The sequence below is a fragment of the Eucalyptus grandis genome, chromosome 10 (genome assembly GCF_016545825.1).
Source record: "Eucalyptus grandis isolate ANBG69807.140 chromosome 10, ASM1654582v1, whole genome shotgun sequence".
In the NCBI taxonomy this organism is placed as follows: domain Eukaryota; kingdom Viridiplantae; phylum Streptophyta; class Magnoliopsida; order Myrtales; family Myrtaceae; genus Eucalyptus; species Eucalyptus grandis.
In genome coordinates, this window is record NC_052621.1 from 34,333,354 (window position 1) to 34,361,086 (window position 27,733).

At 40.6% G+C, this 27,733-nt stretch overlaps 3 protein-coding genes across 3 annotated transcripts; 2 read left to right on the forward strand and 1 right to left on the reverse strand.

Moving 5' to 3' along the window:
• The first annotated feature begins 2,261 nt into the window (after window positions 1-2,261).
• Window positions 2,262-7,210, forward strand: LOC104422981 (probable GTP diphosphokinase RSH2, chloroplastic). Its single transcript, XM_010035430.3, has 6 exons — window positions 2,262-3,457; window positions 3,546-3,731; window positions 4,803-5,263; window positions 5,852-6,010; window positions 6,082-6,433; window positions 6,671-7,210. The coding sequence occupies exons 1-6, from the start codon at window positions 2,681-2,683 to the stop codon at window positions 6,977-6,979; spliced, it is 2,244 nt and encodes a 747-aa protein (XP_010033732.3). The 5' UTR covers window positions 2,262-2,680; the 3' UTR covers window positions 6,980-7,210.
• A 2,493-nt stretch (window positions 7,211-9,703) lies between these two features.
• LOC104422983 (lipase 3) lies at window positions 9,704-12,513 on the forward strand. The gene is made up of 4 exons (XM_010035432.3): window positions 9,704-10,691; window positions 11,879-11,971; window positions 12,111-12,178; window positions 12,269-12,513. Exons 1-4 carry the CDS (start codon window positions 9,963-9,965, stop codon window positions 12,381-12,383), a joined length of 1,005 nt encoding a protein of 334 aa, XP_010033734.2. The 5' UTR covers window positions 9,704-9,962; the 3' UTR covers window positions 12,384-12,513.
• A 107-nt stretch (window positions 12,514-12,620) lies between these two features.
• Window positions 12,621-24,454, reverse strand: LOC104424124 (putative receptor-like protein kinase At3g47110). Its single transcript, XM_018863397.2, has 4 exons — window positions 21,758-24,454; window positions 21,185-21,550; window positions 13,222-15,831; window positions 12,621-13,013 (listed from the first exon to the last, which is right to left on the reverse strand). The coding sequence occupies exons 1-4, from the start codon at window positions 24,099-24,101 to the stop codon at window positions 12,646-12,648; spliced, it is 5,688 nt and encodes a 1,895-aa protein (XP_018718942.2). The 5' UTR covers window positions 24,102-24,454; the 3' UTR covers window positions 12,621-12,645.
• Between the last annotated feature and the right edge of the window lie 3,279 nt (window positions 24,455-27,733).

Genomic DNA, 27,733 nt, shown 5'->3' on the forward strand with positions numbered 1-27,733 from the left:
ACGCACGGTGACTTGGCGGGACCGGCCACTGGACACACTGGACAGACAGACGGCAGCTTTTGGTGGACCAAAATTATTAGGTGGGCGAAACAATATTAGATACCCTAACGGTTCCGATCCATTCAGAGTATTTTTTTTTTGTCAGTTCTATTCTATTTCTACATTACACTCATTCTTATTTTTAGACTTTTGCCCTGCCTCTTGCAAAGCGTGGGAGTCGAAACTCACTCCTGAAACTTATGCGTCCCCATCTCATCTCTATTAAGAATGCGGAGATTTGAACCCTTCATCTCCTCCTTTCATGTTGGAAGAGTGACCATTGAGACTAATTCCAGTGGTTATCCATTCAGAGTATACAATATAATATTTTATCGTGTCTAGTGTCTGTGAATGTGGGACACGTGGTTTTCGTCCACTCATGGACATCGCCACGTGGCGACCGCATCCATCAGGGGATGGAAGTGACAGATGGGCAAAAAATGGCAAGAGATGGGGTGTCCTTGCCATCTCCATCCTCGCTCCAGCTCAGCTGATTATTTTATTTGATTATTTTATTTTATTTTCGGTGATTAAATAAAAGGACGACACTGTTTTTGCAAAATGTTTAATAAAAATCCTCTCTCTCTCTCTTGATATATTAACAGACCGATTATTCCATGACTTTCTTGAGCACGTATTGATATTTAATTCCACTTTTTCTACGCATAAATGATCTATGACGGGTTATGGCTTACTTGCCTTGATTTGATTAGAGTTCCTTTATTTTTTAGTTTTTATTATATCTAGTTTCAAGAGAATAAGTTGATTTTTTTCCCCAAAAAGTAAAAAGAAAATGAAAATACAAAACGTCAATTCAAGATTTTAATTGTTGAGGATTACCTTTTTTTTTTTTTTGGTCGAAATTGAGGATTACCTTGATGGCTACTCTTTTCATTTGAGAATGCGATCTCTCACCTTATCGGGATTGCGACCGGGATATGTACATGGAAAAATAAGATTTCACAACTTATGTATAATGTGAGTAGACTTGTAATAAGATAGGATCAGATAAAAAAAGAAGAATTTGGGATTTAATTTCTCTCTTCCCTTCAATCCTAAAATCACCAAGATCAAAGCAAGACCAAATGAAAAAGGAAAATGCAAAGATCCAGACTTAGAGTTTGTTTAGTAACCATCTAAACATGCCATGATTCTGATTTTTTGTTCTAGGGAGTAGTTTTGGAATATAATCATGTTTGGTAAAAAAATTTGTTCCCGGAAACAAAATTCTATTTTTTTGTTCCCATAAGTAGATTTATAACAAAATCAATAATAAAAAAAAATGTTGATTCTTATTTCTGGAAACAAATCTAAAAATCAAGCTATTTTCTTATTCTTTTTCATCTACCGCCACCGTCACGGTTGCCGTCCACCGCCCACCGCTGTTGGTTGTTGGCAACCGGTCCGTCGAACTCGCCATAGGCTCGCCAGGCCAGGGCGAGGTTCGACGAGCTCACCGGAGGCAAATATAGCCACCAGCGAGGCTCGCCTAGGCCCAGCGAGGCTTGGCTGACAAGGGCTGGCCTTGCCCAGGGCCGACAATGCTCTGGTGAAGTCGCCGGCCACCAGTCGTCCCAAGGCTAGCAATCAGCCATCTTGAAGAAGAAGAAGAAAGGGAGGAAGAAAGGAAAAAAGAGAGATAAAAAATTAAAAAATTAATAAAATTATTTTAAAAAATGATTTGAAGTATGAATTACGATTTTGCTATTTATAGAATACATATTTAATTTGTATTTAAATTTATTATTTAGTATTTATATTTATAGTTTATACTATAGTTTATTATACACAATTTAATTAAAATTTGATTAGTTAATATGTTTATTACTTAGTATAGATATAATTAATCAATATAATTTCTATAATTTGATAAAATTTTAGAATTTAAATAAAAATATTATGTAGTTACTAAATGTATTTATGTTTTTATTTATTTAGAATCGAAATTTTGTAGAGTTATCTAACACGTTCTTTTGTTTAGAAATTGTTATCGGAAATAAAATAAAAAAGAATCATTTTTAATTAGAATTTATTTTTATAAACAGAATTGTTATGTTACCAAACGCACATTTAAATTTTTTTGATTGGCCAACATTATTTTCTCGAAAAATTGTTCATTTTTACTCTCAACAAAAAAAGAAAAAGAAAAGAAAAATTCACCCTCGGCGGCCGGAATTCGTGGTGCAATCCGAGGACAGCGTCGTAAATGCCCTGTCATCTTGTCTCTCGGCCACACACAGTCTAGAGAGAGAAAGCAAGAGAGAGAGATTCAAACCTTCTGGAAAATCTGAGAATCGGCCGACCTCGATTTTTCTCCGTACATTCCCATCCTCCTCGCCAACATCTCTCTCGTGAGTTCTCTCGGAATTCTCACGTCCAAGGCTTCACCCAAGGCGTCCGGCTCCGTCCCCGTCGCCGCGCTCCGCCGCGCTCCGCCGTCTTCCTCAATCCATTATCCGCTCCCCTCGCCGGCAGAAAGCTCGCCGGAGGAAAGGAAATTACAGCTTTTCCCGGGAAAATTCGGCTCCTTTTTCCGCGGAATCGCCCTATCTCGCCGGAAAAGGATCTGGGTCGTTGAGAAACCGCCTCGTCTCCGTCGGAATTTGGTCGCGCGAAACCCTAGAATCCAGCCCCGACCCAAATGCCCATGGCGGTCCCGACGGTGGCTCTGTACGCCAGCCCGCCCAGCAGCGTCTGCTCGACGTCGCACCAGATCAACGCCCACGTGTCGTGCGACTTCGAATTCAACTCCCGGTCGTCGCCGTCCGCAGCCTCGTCGACGGCTTCTTCGGGTCAGAAGCCGATCGTCGGCGGCCTCTCGTGCCTCTTCGCTTCGCCGGCGCCGACTGTGGCTAAGCACTCGTCGTCGTCGTCGAGCTTCGCTGGGGGCGGAGGAGATGAATTGGCGAGGCAAGAGAGAGGTGAGGAATTTAGGGACCTGAGTAGCTCCTTGAGCAGCTCCTTTCGCTATTCGCCGAGTAAATTTGTGGGTTCGTGGAAGCGAGATCATCAGAGCCCCGTCTCGGTTCTTCACGGACCTGTTTCGTGTAGTAGCAATAGCAGTAGTGGAAACTGCAGTGCAAAGAGCTTCCCGGTGAGAACTTCGCGCGATAGAAATGACGTTAATGCGCTAGGCTCGATTCGAGGAGGTTATAATGGGATGTTCAGTGGGTTTGTTCGGAGGGCGGTGGCTTCTTGTGTTGAGCTAGAAATGCCGGCGGTTGAGGTGCACGGTGGTAGTGGTGGAGCTGTTGACGTGGAGGAATTGACGTTTAATTTGGAGGATTGCTTTGTGGAGAACAATCTCAAGCCGTATGCGAAGGAGCTGTTGGCGAATGCACAGTTGAGGCATAAGATCTTCTGCGACGAGTTTGTCATTAAGGCATTCTATGAGGCTGAAAAGGCACATAGAGGGCAGGTATACTTCTCGAGTGTACAATGGCCATTGTTCATTGGGACAATTTTTTGATGATTGTTTGATAGGTTTGGATGTGTTTGCAATGTAGGTGCGCGCTAGTGGTGATCCATATCTGCAGCATTGCGTTGAAACAGCTGTGTCGCTGGCACTAATTGGGGCCAATTCTACCGTGGTTGCCGCAGGGCTGTTGCATGACACCCTTGACGATACCTTCATGAGTTATGACTATGTATTGAGGAACTTTGGAGCTGGAGTGGCTGACTTAATTGTAGGGGTAAGAAAGAACTTGATTCCTTGTGTGAACTGTTTGGACAAACGAGAATACCAAAAGAAGTTAACTTAAACATTTGGCATTTATTTTCTCATGAGCTGTTTCTGCTGTTTATCTGTCCCTGGGATTTTTTTTTTTACTGGGGGCTAATAAATTAATTAAATAGCATACATAATTTACTACACGCCACTTGCAAGTATTTGTTCGTGGCTTATGTCCTTGTGCAACTATTTCCAGGCCACCAAAAGAGTACAATATCTATTCAGGTTGTTGACTGAACTATTCAAATAGTTACTTCCTGATTGAGGAAGATTCAGTTCAGGATGTCCTCGAAATGACCTCATTAAGCTCAAGGATAGTTATCTGCAGGGAGTGCTGGGGTATTCATTATGAATATTAATGTAAATGGATAGTTTTCTAGATAATGCCTTCCAAGAATGCTTTCCATGAAAGCGAGTGTACCGAGTTGTACGATTGAATTATCTTGTCGACAGAATGCTATTGCACTCATAGCTGGTGGTAGCTGTCGTAATTGCTTCTCCTATTTAGGGATTTTTGTCCAGGAATACTGTGTTTGCAAAGTAAGAGTTATACTATGTAGACATCTTGGGAAGTTAAAAGTCTCTTCACTCTCTAATTCAGGAAGACTCATTCCTAAATGAACTTTTCTGATGGTTTTGCCACTGGTAAGGCTGCAACCAGGGATATTGCTTACTTTCCCATGTTTCGCTTTTTCAGTGCAAAAGAAATTTCGCAAATTGGTTTATGTAATGGTAAAGAGACATTTGAGCAAAGTATTTGCAGATATGGTCTGGGTTTTGATTCTGACAGCTTGCTGTGCTTTAGTCAACCCTCAGAAGCTTACGCTTTTAGTTTGGAAGATAACACGTCAACTAGGGTGCTTGCATTCTCCTCTAGATTGTTTCGTCTCTTTTTACTTTTCCATCCATGTTGCTGCTTGTCTGAAGTAGTGCACTGTTGCTGCTTTGAGCTCTTTTCGTTTGCATGGCGACTCTTATGCACGCATGTTTTAGAGAAACTTTAATCTAAGTCAGTTACGTATTGTTATTCTAGGTATCAAAGCTAAGCCAACTTAGCCAACTTGCACGGGAAAACAATACAGCATGCAAGACTGTTGAGGCGGATCGACTTCATACCATGTTCCTAGCCATGGCAGATGCCCGGGCTGTCCTCATAAAATTGGCTGATAGACTTCATAATATGGCGACTCTGGATGCATTGCCTTTGGTCAAGCAACAACGGTTTGCCAAGGAGACAATGGAGATATTTGTGCCCTTGGCCAACCGTTTGGGAATCTATAGTTGGAAGGAGCAGCTAGAGAATTTGTGCTTTAAGCATCTCTACCCGGACATGCATGCACAATTATCGTCGCAGCTTCTTGAGTCCTTTGATGAAGCCATGATTGCATCTGCTATTGATAAATTGGAGCTAGCTCTCAAGGATAAAGCCATTTCGTACCACTCTTTATCAGGAAGGCACAAAAGCTTACATAGCATATATAGCAAAATGTTAAAGTATGCCCCTCCCTCTATCATGTATCCTTTATATGTTGTTTGAAGGAATGCTTTCCTTTGTTGATAGGTTGTCCTACGTGATTTTCATGGACTGGTTGCTAACTGAGAACCCTAGGGAACAAAATAACACAATTTATGTACTATTTATTACAAAGTTTTCAGTATTTGAGCTGCTAAAGGTTTCTGGCCAAGAAAAAAAAAGGAGCTGCTGCCTAGGGTGGATGATGTTTCATCTTTCTTTTTACTAATTATAAGGTACTTTATTAAAAGATGCACTGTTGTAGTACATCTGAAGTAATTGAAAACGGGGCACTAGAAACTGATAACACAGCCTAAGAAACATACTTATAGCATTGGAGAGTAGACCATGAAGCCCAAAGATGACTAAAAGCCTAAAGATTGAAGAAGCCGAAGACTTGGATATTTGGAACTTCTTTTGGTTCAAGCAATAAGTGCTGCTCATATTTTGAAGAATTATATACACTCTGAGCGGCTGCAGTAACACACCTAGAATAGATTTCCAGTCTCTCTTGTAGAAGTAACTTGTGTGCTAATTGGTGTTATTAATGGAGATCATCATTTTTGCAGAAAGAAGCTTACGATGGATGAGATCCATGACATACATGGTTTGCGATTAATTGTTGAAAATGAAGAGGATTGTTATGAGGCACTGAGTATTGTCCAAAGTTTGTGGCCTGAAGTTCCTGGAAGATCAAAAGACTACATTGCCCATCCAAAGCTTAATGGGTATGTTTGCTAAAATACACTCTTAAGAGTCAAGGCCTTTGCTTTCTTAACATTCCTATTTTATTATTTAGGTATCAATCACTTCATACTGTAGTGATGGGTGATGGGATGGTTCCCCTTGAAGTTCAAATCCGAACAAAAGCGATGCATTTGCAGGCTGAATTTGGATTTGCTGCTCATTGGAGATATAAAGAAGGTGAATGTAAGCACTCTGCTTTCGTGCTTCAGATGGTCGAGTGGGCTCGATGGGTTGTTAGCTGGCAGTGTGAGGCAATGAGAAATGATCAGTCATCAGTTGGCCATGTTGATTCTGTCAAGCCAACCTGCACGTTCCCAACTCACACAGAGGATTGTCCATTCTCGTACAAACCTCTCTCTGATCAGGATAGGCCTGTTTTTATCATTATGATTGAAAACGATAAGGTACTTTTCAACTTGCTTTCTTTTATTTTAAATAATGCAGATTGTTTCTAAAGTCAGTGCTTGTGCTACCCGGTTGTCATAGGACGGTTCAACAAATTTTGCTATGGTGCATGAAATACTTGATGACTTGGATAGCGTAATTGAAGTTTGGTTTGGATAGTATGCTAATATATAATTACCCTGCCTTGCTTAATGATGGATGTGTTGAAGTACTTTTTTGATGGTTGCATTCTGCAGATGTCGGTCCAAGAATTTCCTCCAGACTCTACAGTCATGGATTTGTTGGAAAGGGCTGGGATGGGGAGCTCGAAATGGTCATCTTACAGGATCCCTCTCAAAGAAGAACTGAGGCCAAGGTTGAATCGCGAGCCGGTTGGTGAGCCTACATGCAAGTTGAAGATGGGGGATGTCGTGGAATTGACTCCTGCATTACCCAATAAGTCATTGACGGAGTATAGGGAAGAGATCCAGCGAATGTATGATCATGACCTTACCATATCGAGGCCAGGGCGGTCTACTAGCACTTTGGTTGGCTGGAGGAGTTGACCCGTTTGAGATGATTCCTTTGTGATTGTATCATTTGTCAAAATCAGGTGGGCTTGTAAATATGTATGTATGTATATATAGAACAGGACTCTCGTTCTGTAGTCATTTGGACTCTCATTCTGTCTGGAAAGTTATATTCTTTCTCATTTTATTTTGCTCTTGAATGGACTCTGAACAATTTGATTCTCCTAAATCCGGCATTTATGCAATCTGTATCTTTATTGGCAGCTACATCTTGTTCTGTTCAAAGATGCACGGTCCAGGGTGCATTTGTTATTTCCCCCTTTTGGTAATATTTGGTGATTGTTATGATCTGTAAATGAATTACGACGTCACTGGAGATCTGGCGTCCAAAGACGTGGTCATCATCTGTGGCTTCTCAAGAAAGGCCTGAGCCCATGTCTCAGAACTTTTTACCCGCGGATAGAATGCCTGAATTCCAAGCAGTTCCAACTCCTAAATTCTAGCCACACATTGAACGGAAAAAATAGATAGATAGCCTCATGCTAATGTACCATCCAGATCATATTTGGTAATTTAAAGTCATTTATTACTCGCATGATAAATACAACAGCTAGTACCACTACAGAGAGGAAAGTCATGAAGTAGCATGATAATGCATTTTCATTTTCTATCTCCACAAGAACTCTTGAACAGAGTGTTGCCAAGAGAGCACAAGCATCAGCATCACCAGAACGGCAGTGAGTCCCCAGGATGAGCTCCCAATTCGCAGCACCCATGAAGGATCAGGAGATGGAACCACCGAACCTCTCTGACTATATGCTGAAGAAGAAGATGATGATGAAGTGGTCTTGATGGCAATAATGAGCCCGGCAAGAACCACAGGAAGAACAAACCCAGAACTCCATCTGGCCTCATGGTAGTACTTAGTTTCACCCTTCCTGTCAATGTACAGTGGAGAGAGTACTATTGCTGATACAAGAGCCAACACCATGGCCACTCCTCTCTGAGATGAGCTACGCGCGGCGTAAAGATGAGCGGCCATTGGTGGGGCTCTGAAGGGGAACCCTTGAGCCAAATGGAAGAAACAAGTTCTGAAGAGGAGGAACTGCGTTTGCTGGGAGATTTATATGGGGAAAGAGATGCATCTGGTGAAGGAAAGGAATCCCGGTGGAAAGGGCCTGAAAGTCTTCATTGGGCGACAGAGCAGAGGTTCATAAACAAAGCAGCCGTCCATAAAGTGAAACAAGGAAAAAGCGTGAAAAAGTAAAAAGGGCTTTGAAAGTTATGAGAGGGAATGAGTGAGAAGATGAGATTGGAACAAAGTGGAAGCAAGGTATCAGTGGGCTTGTGTTCATATGTGACAAGAAGCGATGCTTTAGCTATTGCTAGCTGTACACAAATCTTCTTGGAGGTGAATGCCTTTCTTTACTTTTAGTGACCTATCTTTGTCTTTCTTTCTGAATCTTTAATCTACGTGACAGGAAGCGATGCTTTAGCTATCGTTAGCTGTACTCAAATCTTTTTGGAGGTTAATGTCTTTCTTTACTTAGTCGGCTTATCTTCATCTTTCTTTCTGAATCTTCAAATCTTGTTTCATTTGCATTCTTTTCCCTGTTCATTCCAACGCGTGGCAGGATCTCTTTTGATGCATCCTGAATTGTAACCTAAGAAATGGGTGGAATTCGTCATCCGACCACATTGGATCTACTAAACTGCAGCTAGATGTTCTCTAAAAGATCTCTTGCACGACTCTCAAACCGCACGCCAAAAATAGATCACATCATTGCACCGTTTCCTCACGGTGGATGACATGATGCGAAGTCAAGCTATGAACAATATCTAAACATGCTTACTTGCGCATAATGACAAGCTTGGCGAAGAGATCGATGGAAGAGACCGGCAACCGGCAGAATTGGCGGGGTTTATCGAAATAAAATAACAGTTTTCGTGACTAAAGGTGCGTAATTAGTGTCAATCATGCGTCGACCTTGACAGGACATGTTGCTTCCATGGGCGATGGCCATATTGCAAAGCAGTTTTCCGTTTAACAGAGAAATATATGGAGTTAGTGAATCGAATCATTGCAAGAAACAACTTCTGGACTCTTCAAATCGCTTTGCCTATTTATGTGTTTGTCCATTTCCTACGATGCGCGTGATGGAATCCATTAAATTACGATGAAATTTAAACCAATATGATATGCTACGATGTACAATAATGGCGTGTTATAATTAATTGTAATCCGTGTATTCCTTTAATTTTGTTTTGTAGTCTACCTACTACTACCCTTACTGAAGAAACATCACATTTAAAATAATTGGCTCTGATGCGTTATGACGGAATGCATTAAACTATGATGAAATCCAAGCCAAATTGACGTGCTATGGTGTGTTGTTCAAGAATTGCCTTGAACTATTTCCTTCTTAATTCGGTAGTAATTTGAAAGAAAATATTAGATTAAATTTATTTTATACATTAGTTCAAATTGTGAAAAATTTATCCATTTAGTGCTTCGAAATCATCATAAATCATCTATACTTAACATCAATTAATTGAGCTTAATTATCGCATTTAGTATCCATATGTATAATGTATGAATTTATCTGACATGAAGACCCTCATTCTATAATTAAACAGCATTAAACATCAATTTTTGAAAGAGAGAGAGAAGAGAGAGAGAGAGGAAAGAAGTAGAATAATTGATCTTGAAAACAAGTTGGCAACCCCCTTTTTCTAAAAGAATTATAGAAAAACACCAACGGCACGGTCCCCCCTTGCCCTTCGCTTCCTCCATGCTTGACCCTTTCTTCTCAGATCGACAGCGACGTGCGTCTGTTGCGTTCAGAAATTTAAGAATAACATAAAAAAGGAAAGAGAGAAAGGGTACATCGACGTGTGTGTGTTGTCACCGACTTGTTCTCTTGTTCCTTCATCAGCATGTGATCGTGTACGCTTCCAATGGCCAAAAAAGAGGCCTGACTGCAACAATTGAAACGCCATTTTTTTCCAAGCACATTCCATGCCCACTTCAATGGACTCCTCCAAGCTCATCCTCCTCCTCTCCTTCTATCTCTCCACCACCATCCACGTCCTCAAGAACCTGCTCTCGCGTCTGACCACCCTCCACAGGACGCCACTCCTCGTCAATCTGCTTGAAATATTCCTGTCACTCTATTTCTGGTGGTGTGGCCTCTCACCCTGCACCGTGGACCTGGACGACAGGCAGACCACCATGCATTTCTGGTGCTCCGCTCACAGGATGTCCAAGAAGCCATATTTGGTCCTCATCCATGGCTATGGAGGCAACTCCAAGGGTCAGTTCTGGACCCAAGTGGGCCCTCTATCTCAAAGCTTCAACCTTTTCATACCTGACTTGCTCTTCTTTGGGAAATCACACACGCTCAGTCCTCAAAGGAGCGATGTGTTTCAGGCCACATGCATTGTGGAGGGTCTGAAGAAACTTGGGGTTGATAAGTACTCAATTTATGCAATCAGCTATGGTGGGTATGTGGGGTATAGGATGGCTGAGATTGGTGGTGATGGAGTTGAGAAAGTGGTGATTGTCAGCACTGGGATTGGGTGTACAGATGAGCAGAAGTTTGAGCAGCTGAGGAAGATTGGCAGGAATCCCTTGGAGCTTCTTTTGCCTGAGAAGCCTCAGGATTTGAGGGGTCTGATGAATCTGTCTATCTATAAGTTCAATCCTTTCAAATGGGTCCCCGATTTCTTCCTCCAGCAGTTCATTGATGTGAGCAAACATTCTTTTTATTATATTGCCCTTCAAAGTTGTGCCCTGTTTATTGCTTGATGCAGTTGCTGGTCTCAGGCTCTGAGGTGTCCACTCAAGTTGTGTTTGCTTTGCTAGATAAATCAGTTTATAGAAGAATTTGGCTGGTAATTTTATTCTGTCTTGCAGTCATATGCTGGCTTTGAAAGACCTGAAGTGATGAAAATAAAGTGAAAAGGAAAAGGCATGAATCTTTAGGAGTTTTTCCTCAGCTAAAGAGAGGGCATTTTGAGAATTTTGGCTCCGTATTGTAGTGACTTTAGGCTTTTGGATTAGAAATGTCATCATCAGTTATTTTATCGTGGAATTAGAATTTCCTTGGTTTGGATCCTGGCTTTGACAGGTTGTAACTAATGGACTCCCTTGAAACAGCTTTTTATTCATCCGTTTACCCTACCTGAATTGGAATCTCTCCATAAAATTCCACAACTTCTGCTACCAAGAAGTGTTGTTTGAATTAGAAGTTGTTCTTGGGTAGTCAAGAATCAACAATGTGACTATCGGCTCCAAAAGATTGGAATCGAGAATCGAACCGGCCGAATCTAGACTTGGCAGGTCCTGACCCCTTTTTTGTTTTGTGTAAAAAACCAAAATTTTATAATAAACTAGAAAAGTATTTCGCTGTCAAAATGTGTTTTTGCTTCTTCATGTTGAAGAACTAGTTTGACTTTCAGAGAGTTGCAAAAGTTTGAACAGAATTGACAGTTCGGGCCTTAGAACTGAGAAGCCCTAGATTTGGCCTTGCAATAGGCGGTCCAAACCAGTTTGTCTGCTTCTCGAGTTGAATCAGACCTAGTGCACACCCCTAGTATGAGTTAGTTTTGGTGATCCATCATCTATGTTTGCTTCTATGATTAGTTCATAGGTCAACACTAAAGGTGATCAACAGCAAACGGCTCACTTGGCCCTTGAGGCCCGAGAGGTAAATTAGCAAGTTTGGGCAAAGGTTTTACATGAGGAAACTCAGCCTGCTTACCTTCGGCTCAGCCCAGCCGAAAATTCCTTCTCTATAATTTTTATGATATGGGCGGGTTTGAGCAACACATTGGCCAGGCGTTTGGGACCGTTCCGAACCCAGCCAATGATCAACTTTAGTCACCACCAAGAGCTTCCTTCATTTTCCTGTATTCACTGGCCTACATTTTCAGGTCATGTGCAACGACTACAGGAAAGAGAAATCGGAGCTAGCAGAACACTTGCTGTTCAGAAAAGCAGACAGCAACCTTCCTGTTTTGACTCAGGTAGTTCATTCACTTGGGCATTTGTTCTACTTATGAACCAATGTATCCAAAGACATCATATGCGAGATGTATGTGCAATCACATCAGTGCAAAATGACTATACTGCTTGGGAAATCATTTCTTGGGGGGGTATTTGCAGGAAACGTTGATTATATGGGGGGATAAGGATAAGGTTTTCCCGTTGAGCTTTGCACATCACTTGCAAAGGTAAGGTTTTCTTAGTGTGTATTCTTTAAATCAGTTTCTTGGTTTTCTTAAACATTAACGATCTGAAAAACTTAAATCTACATATGTTAGGCATCTGGGACCCAAGTCCAAGCTAGAGATCATCAAGGACACAGGTCATGCTGCAAATATTGAATCTCCTGGAGCTTTGAATAATTTTATAACAGCCTTTATCCTTGGTAAATGAACGCGATAAAAGAAGTGAGCATTATGATTGTAAGTTTCGTTATTTGAGTTAGGAATATATTGTACATTGCAACAACTAGGAAGTAGAATTTGCTTCATGATAGATTTGAACTTTTGCTGATGCTCTTCCATTCAAGTAATCCTTCAAGTATCGATATAGGTATATGATTCCTATTGATGCATCTAAGTTTACTTCAGGAAAGTCGATTAGAAACAGCATCAAAGAGAAAGGTGAAATGCTATCGATTACACATCCATAGATTTTAGATCGTTTCTCTGAGTGATTGCAACTTCACGACGACCTCCTTCATGTTGAGTCGTTCTCCGGGCTGCTCGGCAGAGCATAAGGTGCCGATTTTCAGTATGGAGGTCAAGATCTCTTGAGCTTTGCTTTGCTCTCTCGAAGTGGTTGTCCTGTCGATTTCTTGATGGTGGAAGACTTCTTCAAGTAGTCTAGAGTCGACTATTTTGGCCACTCCATCCGGAATTGCCCTGTCGACATAGCTATGGAGGCTGAGATCTTCCATGAACATCTCATCAATTGGCTTCTTCCCAGTGAACATCTCCATCACTAGAATCCCAAAGCTGTACACATCCCCCCTAGTTGAAATTTCACCAGCCATTCCATATTCTTCAACAAAACACATTACCAGGTTGCCATAAGTTCAACAAATAAAATGCCAAAACAATTGTGTATGAGCTTTCCGAAGAGAAAAGAGGTCAACTTCTGCAGTCCAAATTTTAAATGCCTTTTGTTCAATTTTCGCAAAACGGTTCCCGAAAAATGAAGGATTTATAGATATCTCTTTCCAAGATTATAGGGAAAAAAATGAAGTTACCTGGAGCAACATATCCAATAGTACCCTTAAAGGCACCAGTACTAAGGCTCGATTGAATCTGAGGGTTCTTATCATAGAGAAGCCTTGCTAATCCGAAATCGCCGACATGGGCGGTCATATCATTGTCGAGGAGGACATTGCTCGGCTTAAGATCACAGTGAACAACTGGAGGGTCCGCATGGTGATGGAGATAGTCCAGAGCCTGAGCTATGTCAATGGCTATGCTTACCCTCTGCACAAAACTGAGCTGCCTTCGGCCAGAATCCTGGTCATCTGCATTATCTACATACAGCCACTTCTCCAGACTCCCATTCGGCATGTAGTCGTAGACTAACGCCTTGAACTCGTTCCCAGCAAAATCAATGCTCGAACAAGAAGTGACTATCTTCAAGAGATTACGATGCCGGATCGATCTTAACGCTTCGCACTCTGCTATAAAGCTCTTCGAAGCTCCACGTTGCTGGAGGTCGAGCACTTTCACTGCAACAATCGATTCTCCGCTGCATCCTTTGTACACTGAACCATAACTGCCGGTCCCTATCTTTTTAGCTGAAGAGAAGCCATCTGTTGCTCTGGAAAGCTCAGCATATGTGATCTTCTGAAATTTCTTTTCATCCTCCATGGGAGTTGTCTCGAAGGATTTCCTCCTCCTAACACTTTTCTTCCCATAAAGTAAGAAAATGGAACATATCAAGATCGCGCATGTTCCGACAGAAACTATGAGGATTATCAATATCCTGAAATACAAATGTCGCCACAACTTCCCGGAATGAACTCTGGGGGGTGTGCATTTCTGCAGATGCAATGCCGCTGGGCCCCCACAAAGATTATTGTTTCCTGCAATTGAGATTTCACTCGCGTTCTCGAAGATTCCACCTTTGGGGACCTCACCTTCCAGATGATTGAACGACAAGTTCAAGTTTTTCAGGAAGGTAAGAGAGGTGAGGAAATTGGGGATTTTGCCTGTGAAGTTGTTGCGCGAGAGATCAAGTTCTTGAATCCCTTTCAGACTTTTTAAGGAGGAAGGAATCGATCCCTGGAAAAGATTTCCTCTTAGAAGCAAGAATTCCAAGCTTTCACAGCTTGCGAGGGAACTAGGCAGCTCTCCTGATAGTCTGTTGTCTGATAAGTCTAGAAGTATGATCTGTCTCATTTTTCCTAATTCTATCGGTATCGGGCCGGTTAGCTTATTGGCAGACAAGTCTAACCAATCTGTTATGGAAGAAATACCAATGACCTCTTTAGGTATAGTACCTGATAGGTTATTGTTTGCCATAGCGAGCCTCTGAAGACTCTGACAGTTTCCCAGGGTTGAAGGTATGTTTCCCTGGAAAGAATTGTCACGCAAGCCAAGTTCTACCAAGGAAGTAAGATTACCAATGGATTGAGGAATTTCCCCCGAAAATTTGTTGCCGAAAATTGACAAAACCTGCAGGTTCTTGATAAACCCAATGGAGGCAGGGATTTGTCTGGTAAAGAGATTCTCCTCCATGCCGATCTCGATCAGGTTTTCAAGCTTTTGAATGTCGTTTGGGATGCTACCAGAAATTCTATTGGCCCCCATCAGAAGGTAATTGAGGTTTGTAGAGAGATTGGTTATGTGATTTGGCAAAACCCCACTGAGACTGTTGTTGTTGAAGGCGAGGACCTCAAGTTTCGTGCAGTTCACTAACGAGGAAAGAAATCCAAGGTCATCCCCTTCACCGTTTCCAAGCTTGTTCATCCCTAGATTCAACCTCACGAGGTTTTTCAACTTCCCCAAATCTTGAGGTATTGAACCAGTCAACTGGCCAAATGGAATAAAAAGCCACTCGAGCTTACTTGCATTAGTTATGGAGCTTGGAATTGAACCGTAAAAGTGGTTTTTTCCCAAGAAAAGCATCCGAACGTTTGGAAGAGTAAATCCTATATCCGTTGGAATTTCTCCGACAAGTTGGTTGTCAGACACAGCAAAGTACTCCATAAGAGAGAGATTGAAGAGCTGAGCAGGAACCGAACCTGTCAAGAATCCGTTTGCGGAGATTTGGAACATGCGGAGCTGCCTCAGCTGGCCGAGCTCTTTAGGAATGTCGCCACTGAGTCTGTTTTCAGATAGAGAAAATTCCCTGAGAAACGTGAGGTTGGCAAGTGATTTCGGGATTGGACCTGTCAAGTTGTTGACAGCAAGTCCTAATCCCGTAAGCTTTTCAAGCTTGCCCAGCTCTGGCGGAATTCCTCCTTCGAGGCTGTTTAAGACTAAATCGAGAATCCTCAGCTCCGAGCACTGAGTGAGATTTATAGGAATCCCACCTTGCAAAAGATTCTGGGTCAGTCCGATCACTTGAAGTCGATACAGACTTCCTATTTCTTTCGGGATCTTGCCATGGAAGTAATTATACCGCAGATTGACATTCCTCAAGAATGTCAAGTTTCCTATATGCGGTGAGATGGTACCTGTCAAGTTCCTGGACCGGAGGTCTAGCACCACGACCCTCTCATGTCGACTGCTGCAAATAACCCCGTTCCACTGGCAAAAATGGACCGAATCGTTCCAATTGCTCAGCGTGGCAAAAGGGTCATGGGTTATCTGGTTTTTGAAGGCCAATAAGGCCTGTTTATCTGTGTCATTCCCTAGTTTAGCGGAGTGAGAAAAAGTGATGCAAGGAAGCAGGAGGCAGAGATTGAAGATGACGAGGTGTGGAGTGAAAGGCAAAAGCTTTCTCGATTCCATTTCGACTCAGTTCATGCTGAGATTTTTGAGGCCTGTCGTGGAGGAGAAACTAGGGCGGTGGAAATTCTTGCGAAAATGGCCAAAACGTGTTCATGAGAGAGAGAGAGAGAGAGAGAGAGGGAGAGAGAGATCTTGGCAGATAATGACCTTGAAAAAAGAGAGAATCTGGTCAATTTCAGTGTGACTAGTTGTCTGTATCCCGCCAGTGAAAGAATTATGCAGAGAGCAATGCCAATGTAAATGCGCTTGAGCATGTGCTCCTTTTTCAGCTTTCGCCCTCAAATTTAATGTTGACTTTGGAGTCGCATTGGTTTATTGATGTGGTCTGAACGCAGAATGTTGAATGTGAACATGATCAATTGGGAGGTTTCCTGGAAAGAAAAGAGTTACTTGTGATTGAAGCTATGGGTGGGTTAGGTACCGAGGGTCCATGCCCATCGTATTATATTCAAGAAATTGATTCGAGTTCGACTAGGAAATTAGAGAGAAAGATTGTGCAACAAGTTCTAAACCTATTAAATAGTAGTAAATTTAATAATAATTTTTTTAATTATGTTAATTTAATCCTAAATCTTTCGATGATTTATCAATTCAGTCATTAATCTTTATATTATGCCAATTTAGTCCCAAATCTTTTGAGGTTTTGTCAATTTAGTTATATTGCCATTATAGTCATTCTAGCTAATTTTGATAAAAAAAAAATGGTTATGTGGGAATTCAATCAAAGTCGGCTGTCTTAGGTGATATAACTGACACCAATGTAGATAATTTTTTAAAATATTTTTTGAATTATTTAATTATTATTTTCTTTTCCTCTTTCTACATAGGGTCGACAGGGTTGCCGAGCACTTTGGACAAAGGCCGTAAAGCCCTTGCCGATTGCACCATTGTTGGTCACAATGAGGGCGGCGAGGGGGGTTTTGGCCCTCGCACTAGGGTGGACGAGGGCTGGCGAAGGTTGCTATCCCTTAGCCAGCTATTGGGACATTGAATTAAAAAAGAGAAAAAGAAAAGAAGGAAAAGAAAAGAAAAACAAAAAATTAATAAAAGATTTAGAAAAATCTAAAAAAATTAAAAATTGTCGACATAAGTTCTTGTGGCACTGCATATGACGCATGGTGCTGATTGGACCACCATGTTAGTGATATTCGAAAGAACTATATTAGTAACTCATTAGAAGATTTAAGTCTAAATTAGCAAAATCTTAAAATATTTAGGATTAAATTGGTAAGTTGTCAAAATGTTTAGATATAAATTGATATAATTAAAAAGTTTAGGATTGTATTAGCTGTTGTTTAATAGGTTTAGGGGTTTATGGACAATCGCCACAAAATTAAGGCATAAGATAAGAGCCGTGCTAGTTCCTGCATGGACGTAATTTCCAAGCATGTTTACCACGCCACCATCACGATGAATCCGTTCGTGTTTTATCGGGGTTGGCGATGAGTGAATACCTAGTCGTTCACATGGTAAGGGCATACGTCAGATGCATAAGACGCTGGCATTACATTCTTGTGCCATCTATGACGTCATGCGCTATGGTGGGGCGACCACTTTGATGGTGCTTCTATTAACTTAGCGTGGCACAAAACAGAGATGAGGGGCCACATGGGACCTAGCTACGAAGTGTTTGTGGATGATATGAACATGTCATGGTCCATAGATGTCGGTACGGTGGTCACGAATCTTTTTTGGTTGTTGCTTCTCATTAAACTCCTCCATTAGCAATCAAATCAAGATGAAATTTTCATGTTTAGAGGAAATAACCAAAGAGAAAAGGTAACTAATCAAATGATATCTTGATACAGTGATATTGGTAGTAACTTCGAATTGAGAAACCTGTCGTCCACACTGAAAGGTGGAAGTATCAAAGTTGGAAAGTTTTCAATCAACCAATCATGTTGTAAGTTTTAGCGCTAATTAATTCTCGTCAACTTGAATACTCACCCTCTTGGATAGGACAAACAACTTGCCATTGCAGCGTATGATTATCATTTATCTCCAATTAAGTTCCAAGTTCGAAATCATATTGAGAGGTCGAATCGAGTTTCAGTTGAGCCAAAACAGCGCAAGCTCCAGCTCAATCAATGATTAAAATTCGTTCTTGAGCTTGGTTCGATTCGATTATTGTGAATTCATGAAGGAACTTGAGCTTAATGAGCTTGACTATTTTCCCTATATATATAAATATATATATATTCTTGGGTATAATATGCATTTTAAGGATTCCGTGAATAACTTTATGATTGTTAACCATTTAAGGAAAAACAATGGAAGCTTGACTAGGAGATCAAGCTCTTCAGCCTATCGGGTTAATTATGGATGAGTTCGAGCTCAATTCTAGGAGGTACGAGGTCAAGTTCGATAGCCACACTGAAGACTAAGTCGCATCAGATGAGCCGACCTCCGATGATCATCTAAACAACTCGAAGTTACTCGTGTGTAACACGAATTAGTTTCCTCCCTAATCTCGATTATGTACCATTGCCATTGGCAGTTTACAACCGCTACTAATGAACTGCTATCAGCTCCTTATTTTAACAAAGACGCAAAACCTTTTCAATTCTTAAGGTAGAAAACCTAGATATATGCTAAATCAAAAGCACCATCATACCGTACCACCTTTTCATGCTCTTTGCATTTGCAAACGCGTGAAGCGAATGCAAAAATAATAACCAAAAGCACCAAATTCCACTATTTTACAATTTCATTGGCTTAATCTAATTAAACAATCTCTAAAGCTACATTTAGTCATCGGGATTTTTAACCAAAATAGCACTTGATAGGATATATTCACATAATATAATGTACTTTTTTGGATAATTGTCACAAAATTAAGTCATAAGACAAGGGCCGTGCTTGTTCCTGCATGGACATAATTTCCAAGCATGTTTACCACGCCACCATCACGACGAATCCATTCGCGTTTTATCGGGGTTGGCGAAGAGTGAATACCTAGTCGTTCATAGTCATGCGATCGCATGCTAAGGGCATATGTCAAATGCATAAGATGCTGACATTATATTCTTGTGCCATTTATGACATCACGCGCCGCGGCGGGGCGACCACCTTGACGGTACTTCTATTAACTTAGCGTGGCACAGAACAGAGATGAGGGGCCACATGGGACCTAGCTACGAAGTGCTTGTGGATGATATGCTCATGTCGTGGTCCATAGATGTCGGTACGTTGGTCAGTAATCTTTTTGGTTGTTGCTTCTCATTAAACTCCTCCATTAGCAATCAAATCAAGATGAGCTTTTCCTGTTTAGAGGAAGTTACCAAGGAGAAAAGGTAACTAATCAAATGATATCTTTGATTTAGTGATATTGGTAGTAACTTTGAATTGAGAAACCCGTTGTCCACACTGATACATGGAAGTATTAAAGTAGGAAAGTTTTCAATCAACCAATCACGTTGTAAGTTTTAGCGCTAATTAATTCCCATCAACTTGAATACTCACCCCCTTGGAGAGGAAAACAACTTGCCATCACAACGTATGATTATCATTTATCTCCAATTAAGTTCCAAGTTCGAAATCATATTGAGGGGTCGAATTGAGTTTCAGCCGACCCAAAACAGCGCAAGCTCGAGCTCAATCAATGATTAAAATTCGTTCTTGAGCTTGTTTGCTTTATTTTTGTTTTCTTTTTAGTTTTATTTCTCTCTTTTTTAATTAATTTCTTTTTTATTTCTTTCTTTTCCTCCATCTTTCTCTAATAAAATTTTATTAAATAGCAAACTGTATTAATATACCTAAAATACTAAAATACCTAAAATATGTAAATATAAATATATTTTATATTTATATATTGAATTATAATTATAATTTTGTTGAAAAATTTTGTTATTAAAAAAATATAACATTTTAATTATGAATGTTAAAAAATCCTATTCACCTTTCTCTTATCTCCTTAATGGAATAATTTTATCTGGTCTATATTTTTTTTATATTTGACTTTATTTTGAGCATGTATCAAATGCAAGATAAAATATATTTTATCATATCCTGAATTTTATTCTTGCTGCTAAACGCAACTTAAAGGCAATCAATGGCAGAAGAGAAGAGAGGTAAATTGACAAAATTGGGCAAAGTTCTTCCATGAGGAAACCTATCCGGCTTATTTTTGGCTCGGCCAAGCCAAAAATTCTTTCTCTACAGTTTTTACGATATGGGTGAGTTTGAGCAACACGTTGGCCTGACGTTTCGGTCTGTTCCGAACCCGCCCAATGATCAACTTTAGTCGCCACCTAGAGCTTCCTTTGTTTTCCTGTATTCACGGGCCTTGCGACGGCTCCAGGAAAGAAAAATCGGATCTAGCAGAGTACCTGCTGTTCAGAAAAGCAGACAGCAACCTTCCCGTTTTGACTCAGGCAGTCCATTCACATGGGCATTTGCACTACTTAAAAACATCATATGTGAGATGCATGCGCAATCGCATCAGTGCAAAATGACTATACCGCTTGGCATTCACTTCTTGGGTGGTATTTGCAGGAAACGTTAGATTATACGGGGGGAATCAGGATAAGGTCTTCCCACTGAGCTTTGCACATCACTTGCAAAAGTAAGGTTTTGTTAGCGTGTATTCTTTAAGTCAGTTTCATGGTTTGCTTAAACGTTACCAATATGAAAACCTTAAATCTACATTTGTCAGGCAATGGGGACCCAAGTCGAAGCTAGAGATCATCAAGGACACAGGTCATGCTGCAAACGTCGAATCCCCGGGAGCTTGAACAATTTTATAAGAGCCTTCATCCTCAGTAAATGAACACGATAAAAGAAGTTAGCGTTTTGATTACAACTTTCAGCATTAAGTTAGGAATATGTTGTGCATTTCGACAACTAGAGAAGTAGATTCTGCTTCCCTAATAGATCTGAGCTTTTGCTCATGCTTTCTGATTCAAGTAATCCTTCAGTATCTATAAAGGTAAATAATCCTATTGACGCATCTAAGTTTACTTCAGAAAGTCGATTTTAAACAGCATCACAGAGAAAGATAAGATGCTATGCAAATTTAAGATTACTTCATTGTCCAACCGTGGGTAAGATGCTATGCAAATTTAAGATTACTTCATTGTCCAACCATGGGTTTTGGAGTAGGGTAATTCTTACAAGACGAAATATAATTCGACCCTACCTAGCATATCTTTTAACTTAGTTTATCATCTATTACATCCTTAAGTACTTCTGGTGCTCACCCGACGCATTACTTTTATAATGACCGACTAAAATTACTACACATCCATAGATTTTAGATCATTTCTCTGAGTGATTGCAACTTCACGACGACCTCCTTCATGTCAAGTCGTTCTCCGGGCTGTTCGGCAGAGCATAAGGTACCGATTTTCAGTATGGAGGTCAGGCTCTCTTGAGCTTTGCTTTGCTGTCTCGAAGTGGTTGCCCAGTGGATGTCTCGATGGTGGAAGACTTCTTCGAGTAGTCTCGAGTCGACTATTTCGGCCACTCCATCCGGAATAGCCCTGTTCACATAGCTATGGAGGGTGAGATCTTCCATGAACATCTCATCAGTTGGCTTCTTCCCAGTGAACATCTCCATCACTAGAATCCCAAAGCTGTACACATCCCCCCTAGTTGAAATCTCACCAGCCATTCCATATTCTTCATCAAAACACATTACCAGGTTGCCATAAGTTCAACAAATAAAATCCCAAAACATTTGTATATGAGCATTCCGAAGAGAAAAGAGGTCGACTTCTGCAGTCCAATTTCTAAATGCCTTTTGTTCAATTTTCACAAAATGGTTCCCAAAAAATGAAGGATTTATAGATATCTCTTTCCAAGATTATAGGGCAAAAAAGAAGTTACCTGGAGCAACATATCCAATAGTACCCGTAAAGGCACCAGCACTCAGGCTCGATTGAATCTGAGGGTTCTTATCATAGAGAAGCCTCGCTAATCCAAAATCGCCGACATGTGCGGTCAAGTCGTTGTCGAGGAGGACATTGCTCGGCTTAAGATCACAGTGAACAACTGGAGGGTCCGCATGGTGATGGAGATAGTCCAGAGCCTGAGCTATGTCAATGGCTATGCTCACCCTCTGCACAAAACTGAGTTGCCTTCGGCCAGAATCCCGGTCATCTGCATTATCTACATGCAGCCACTTCTCCAGGCTGCCATTCGGCATGTAGTCGTAGACCAACGCCTTGAACTCGTTCCCAGAAAAATCAATGCTTGAACAAGAAGTGACTATCTTCAAGAGATTACGATGCCGGATGGATCTTAAGGCTTTGCATTCTGCTATAAAGCTCTTCGAAGCTCCGCGTTGCTGGAGGTCGAGCACTTTCACTGCAACAACCGATTCTCCGCTGCATCCTTTGTACACTGAACCATAACTGCCGGTTCCTATCTTTTTAGCTGAAGAGAAGCCATCTGTTGCTCTGGAAAGCTCAGCATATGTGATCTTCTGAAATTTCTTTTCATCCTCCGTAGGAGTCGTCTCGAATGATTTCCTCCTCCTAACACTTTTCTTCCTATAAAGTAGGAAAATGGAACATATCAAGATTGCGCATGTTCCGACAGAAACTATGAGGATTGTCAATATCCTGAAATACAAATGTCGCCACAACTTCCCGGAATGTACTCTGTGGAGTGTGCATTTCTGCAGATGCAATGCCACTGGGCCCCCACAAAGATTACTGTTTCCTGCAATTGAGATTTCACTCGCGTTCTCGAAGATTCCACCTTTGGGGACCTCACCTTCCAGATGATTGAGCGACAAGTTCAAATTTTTCAGGAAGGTTAGAGAGGTGAGGAAATTGGGGATTTTGCCTGTGAAGTTGTTGCCCGAGAGATCGAGTTCTTGAATCCCTTTAAGACTTTTTAAGGAGGAAGGAATCGATCCCCGGAAAAGATTTCCTCTTAGATGCAAGAATTCCAAGCTATCACAGCTTAGGAGGGAACTAGGCAGCTCTCCTGATAGTCTGTTGTCTGATAAGTCTAGAAGTGTGATCTGTCTCATTTTTCCTAATTCTATCGGTATCGGGCCGGTTAGCTTATTGGCAGACAAGTCTAACCAATCTGTTATGGAAGAAATACCAATGACCTCTTTAGGTATAGTACCTGAAAGATTATTATTTGCCATAGAGAGCCTCTGAAGACTCTGACAGTTTCCCAGGGTTGAAGGTATGTTTCCCTGGAAAGAATTGTCACGCAAGCCAAGTTCTACCAAGGAAGTAAGATTACCAATTGATTGAGGAATTTGCCCCGAAAATTTGTTGCCGAAAATTGACAAAACCTGCAGGTTCTTGATAAGCCCAATGGAGGCAGGGATTTGTCTGGTAAAGAGATTCTCCTCCATGCCGATCGCGATCAGGTTTTCGAGCTTTTGAATGTCGTTCGGGATGCTACCAGAAATTCTATTGGCCCCCATCAGAAGGTAATTGAGGTTTGTAGAGAGATTGGTTATGTGATTTGGCAGAACCCCACTGAAACTGTTGTTGTTGAAGGCGAGGACCTCAAGTTTCGTGCAGTTCACTAACGAGGAAAGAAATCCAAGGTCATTCCCTTCACCGTTTCCAAGCTTGTTCATCCCTAGATTCAACCTCACGAGGTTTTTCAACTTCCCCAAATCTTGAGGTATTGAACCGGTCAACTGGCCAAATGGAATAAAAAGCCTCTCGAGCTTACTTGCATTAGTTATGGAGCTTGGAATTGAACCGTAAAAGTGGTTTTTTCCCAAGAGAAGCCCCCGAACGTTTGGAAGAGAAAATCCTATATCAGTTGGAATTTCTCCGACAAGTTGGTTCTCAGACACAGCGAAGTACTCCATAAGAGAGAGATTGAAGAGCTGAGCAGGAACTGAACCTGTCAAGAATCCGTTTGCGGAGATTTGGAACATGCGGAGCTGCCTCAGCTGGCCGAGCTCTTTAGGAATGTCGCCACTGAGTCTGTTTTCAGATAGAGAAAATTCCCTGAGAAACGTGAGGTTGGCAAGTGATTTCGGGATTGGACCTGTCAAGTTGTTGGCTGCAAGTCCTAATCCCGTAAGCTCTTCAAGCTTGCCCAGCTCCGGCGGAATTCTTCCTTCGAGGCTGTTTGCGACTAAATCGAGAATCCTCAGCTCCGAGCACTGAGTGAGATTTATTGGAATCCCACCTTGCAAAAGATTCTGGGTCAGTCCGATCACTTGAAGTCGATACAGACTTCCCATTTCTTTTGGGATCTTGCCATGGAAGTAATTATACCGCAGATTGACATTCCTCAAGAATGTCAAGTTTCCTATATGCGGAGAGATAGTACCTGTCAAGTTCCTGGACCAGAGGTCTAGCACCACGACCCTCTCATGTCGACTGCTGCAAATAACCCCGTTCCACTGGCAAAAATGGACCGAATCGTTCCAATTGCTTAGCGTGGCAAAAGGGTCATGGGTTATCTGGTTTTTGAAGACCAATAACGCCTGTTTATCTGTGTCATTCCCTAGTTTAGTAGAGTGAGAAGAAGTGATGCAAGGAAGCAGGAGGCAGAGATTGAAGATGACGAGGTGTGGAGTGAAAGGCAAAAGCTTTCTCGATTCCATTTCGACTCAGCTCATGCTGAGATTTTTTAGGCTTGTCGTGGAGGAGAAACTAGGGCGGTGGAAATTCTTGCAAAATGGCCAAAAAGTGTTAATGAGAGAGAGGGAGAGAGAGATCTTGGCAGATAATGACCTTGTAAAAGAGATGAGGGGCCACATGCGACCTAGCTACGATGTGCTTGTGGATGATATGAACGTGTCGTTGTCCATAGATGTCGGTACGGTGGTCAGGTATCTTTTTTGGTTGTTGCTTCACATTAAACTCCTCCGTTAGCAATCAAATCAAGATGAACTTTTCCTGTTTAGAGGAAATAACCAAGGAGAAAAGGTAACTAATGAAATGATATGTTTGATATAGTGATATTAGTAGTAACTTTGAATTGAGAAACCTGTCGTCCACACTGAAACGTGGAAGTATCAAAGTTGGAAAGTTTTCAATCAACTAATCATGTGTAAGTTTTAGCGCTAATTAATTCCCGTCAACTTGAATACTCACCCTCTTGGAGAGGACAAACAACTTACCATCGCAGCGTATGATTATCATTTATCTCCAATTAAGTTCCAAGTTCGAAATCATATTGAGGGGTCGAATTGAGTTTAAGTCGAGCCAAAACGGCACAAGCTCAAGCTCAATCATTGATTAAAATTCGTTCTTGAGCTTAGTTCGATTCGATTATTGTGAATTCATGAAGGAACTTGAGCTTAATGAGCTTGACACTTGAGCTTAATGAGCTTGACTATTTTCCCTATATATATTCTTGGGTATAATATACATTTTAAGGATTTTGTGAAAAACTTCATGATTGTTCACCATTTAAGGAAAAACAATGGAAGCTTGACCAGGAGATCAAGCTGTTCAGCCTATCGGGTTGATTATGGATGAGTTTGAGCTCAATTCTAGGAGGTACAAGGTCAAGTTCAATAGCAACTCAAGACTAAACAACTCAAAGTTACTCGCGTGTAACTCGAATTAGTTTCCTCCCTAATCTCGATTATGTACCATTGCCATTGGCAATTTACAACCGTTATCGATGAACTGCTATCAGTTTGTTATTTTAACATAGATGCAAAACCTTTTCATTTCTTAAGGTAGAAAACCTAGACATATGCTAAATCAAAAGCACCATCATACCATACCACCTTTTCAAGCTCTCTGCCTTTGCAAATGCGTGAAGCGAATGCAAAAATAATAACCAAAAGCACCAAATTCCACTATTTTACAATTTCATTGGCTTAATCTAATTAAACAATCTCTAAGGTTACATTTAGTTATCCAGATTTCTAATCAAAATAATACTGGATATGATAGTATATGAAATTCAATGATTTTGCTATATCCTATCTACTGTTTGATGATTACAATAATAAAGTCAGATATATTCACACCATATCACGTACATTATTTGGTATAAATGGCATATTAGTAAAATGAATAATTTTTTTTTACAAATGGAGATAGAAAAATCTCTTGCGATATTCTTGTCTACTTTATTTTTGTTTTCTTTTTTAGTTTTATTTTTCTCTTTTTTAATTAATTTCTTTTTTATTTCTTTCTTCTCCTCCATCTTTCTTTAATAAAATTTTATTAAATAGCAAACTGTATTAATATAACTAAAATACTAAAATACCAAAAATATGTACATATATAAATATATTTTATATTTATATATTGAATTTATATTGTCAAGTAGAATTAAATTTGAATATATAAATAAAAATAAGATTAAATTAAAAGAATTAAATGTTTAATTTTTGTTACTTTTAATATCTTATATTAGAATTCAAATGTTATTTACATTGAAATATAATTTTAATTTTGTTGAAAAATTTTGTTATTCAAGAAATACAACATTTTAATTATGAATATTAAAAAATCATATTCACCTTTCTTTTATCTCAGCCATGGAATAATTTTATCTGGTCTATATCTCTTTTATATCGACTTTATCTTAAACAGGTATCAAGTGCACGATAAAATATATTTTATCCTATGCTGAATTTTATTCTAACTACCAAACACAACTTAAAGGCAATCAACGGCAGAAGAGAGGTAAATTGGCAAATTTGGGCAAAGTTTTACATGAGGAAACCTAGCCGGCTTATCTTTGGCTCGGCCAAGCCAAAAATTCTTTCTCTACATTTTTTATGATATGGGTGAGTTTGAGCAACATGTTGGCCTGTAGGGGTGAACGGTTCCCGGTTTGGTTCGGTTCCAAGGTGGAACCGGGAACCAGACTAGGAGAATTGGTTCCCAATTTTGGGAATCGTGGATCGGACCGTTTGGTCCTAGGACCGAGAACCAGACCGGACCATTAGTTCCGGTCCGATCCAGTTTGGTCCAACAAAATCGGCACTTTCTTTTTTCACTAAAGAACGACCATTCACTAAAGAATGATCATGCTTTGGATCGATCAATCCAATTCGGTTCATGAGCAATATAATAAAACTACTCATACATGTTCCCACATGCAAAATATTCAAACTTCACTTGCGTGAATATCAATCATAGTTTCATCCTCTTATTTGGAAGGAAGATGATTTCCCGAATCAACTTAAGACGTTATTATGGTACTTAACCAATAAATACTTAATAGCTATTGAAATTCCAACCAGAAGATTCATTGCCAACCTCACCAGAATATATTTACTCGGAAGAAATATTGAGAAAGAAAATGATAAGAATCTCTTAGACTTTCTTAATTGGTTCTACCATCCTACTCATTGGAAACATCTCTTGGAAAAAGAACTGAGAACCATGACCCCAAATCCTGAAGTCCATACCATCCTGTTTTTCCAACGTCCATAGTATTTTTTTCACAAATAATGGCCACATCATTAATGCCCCACAGGAAATAGGAACCACAGCCTATAAACCTCACTTGGACAGCCGAAAAGCTCGAATTCACAAATCTTATCCCAGATATGTTAGATCTTGTGAACACCAGTACCGAGAACTCTAGAGAATCTCGTGCCGGGAAAACAAGACCATTCTCGAAGATATATGGAATAACGTATCCACTACGTGGGATCATTATGACCTAGCACCTGAAGCTAAGGAAGCACTCAGGCAATACAGATAAGCTGCATCATCTCAAGATCAAGAAATGACAGGAGTAGATGACATTGTCCAATCCACCCAGGACCCCTATACACGCTTTGGAGGTCCTCTGTCCTAGGATCCCTATGAATAAGGACCTTCGTCCTTATCCCAAAGCATGGACACATCCTTTTATGCACAACCATCCAATTGGCCTCAGCCTAGCATTCCT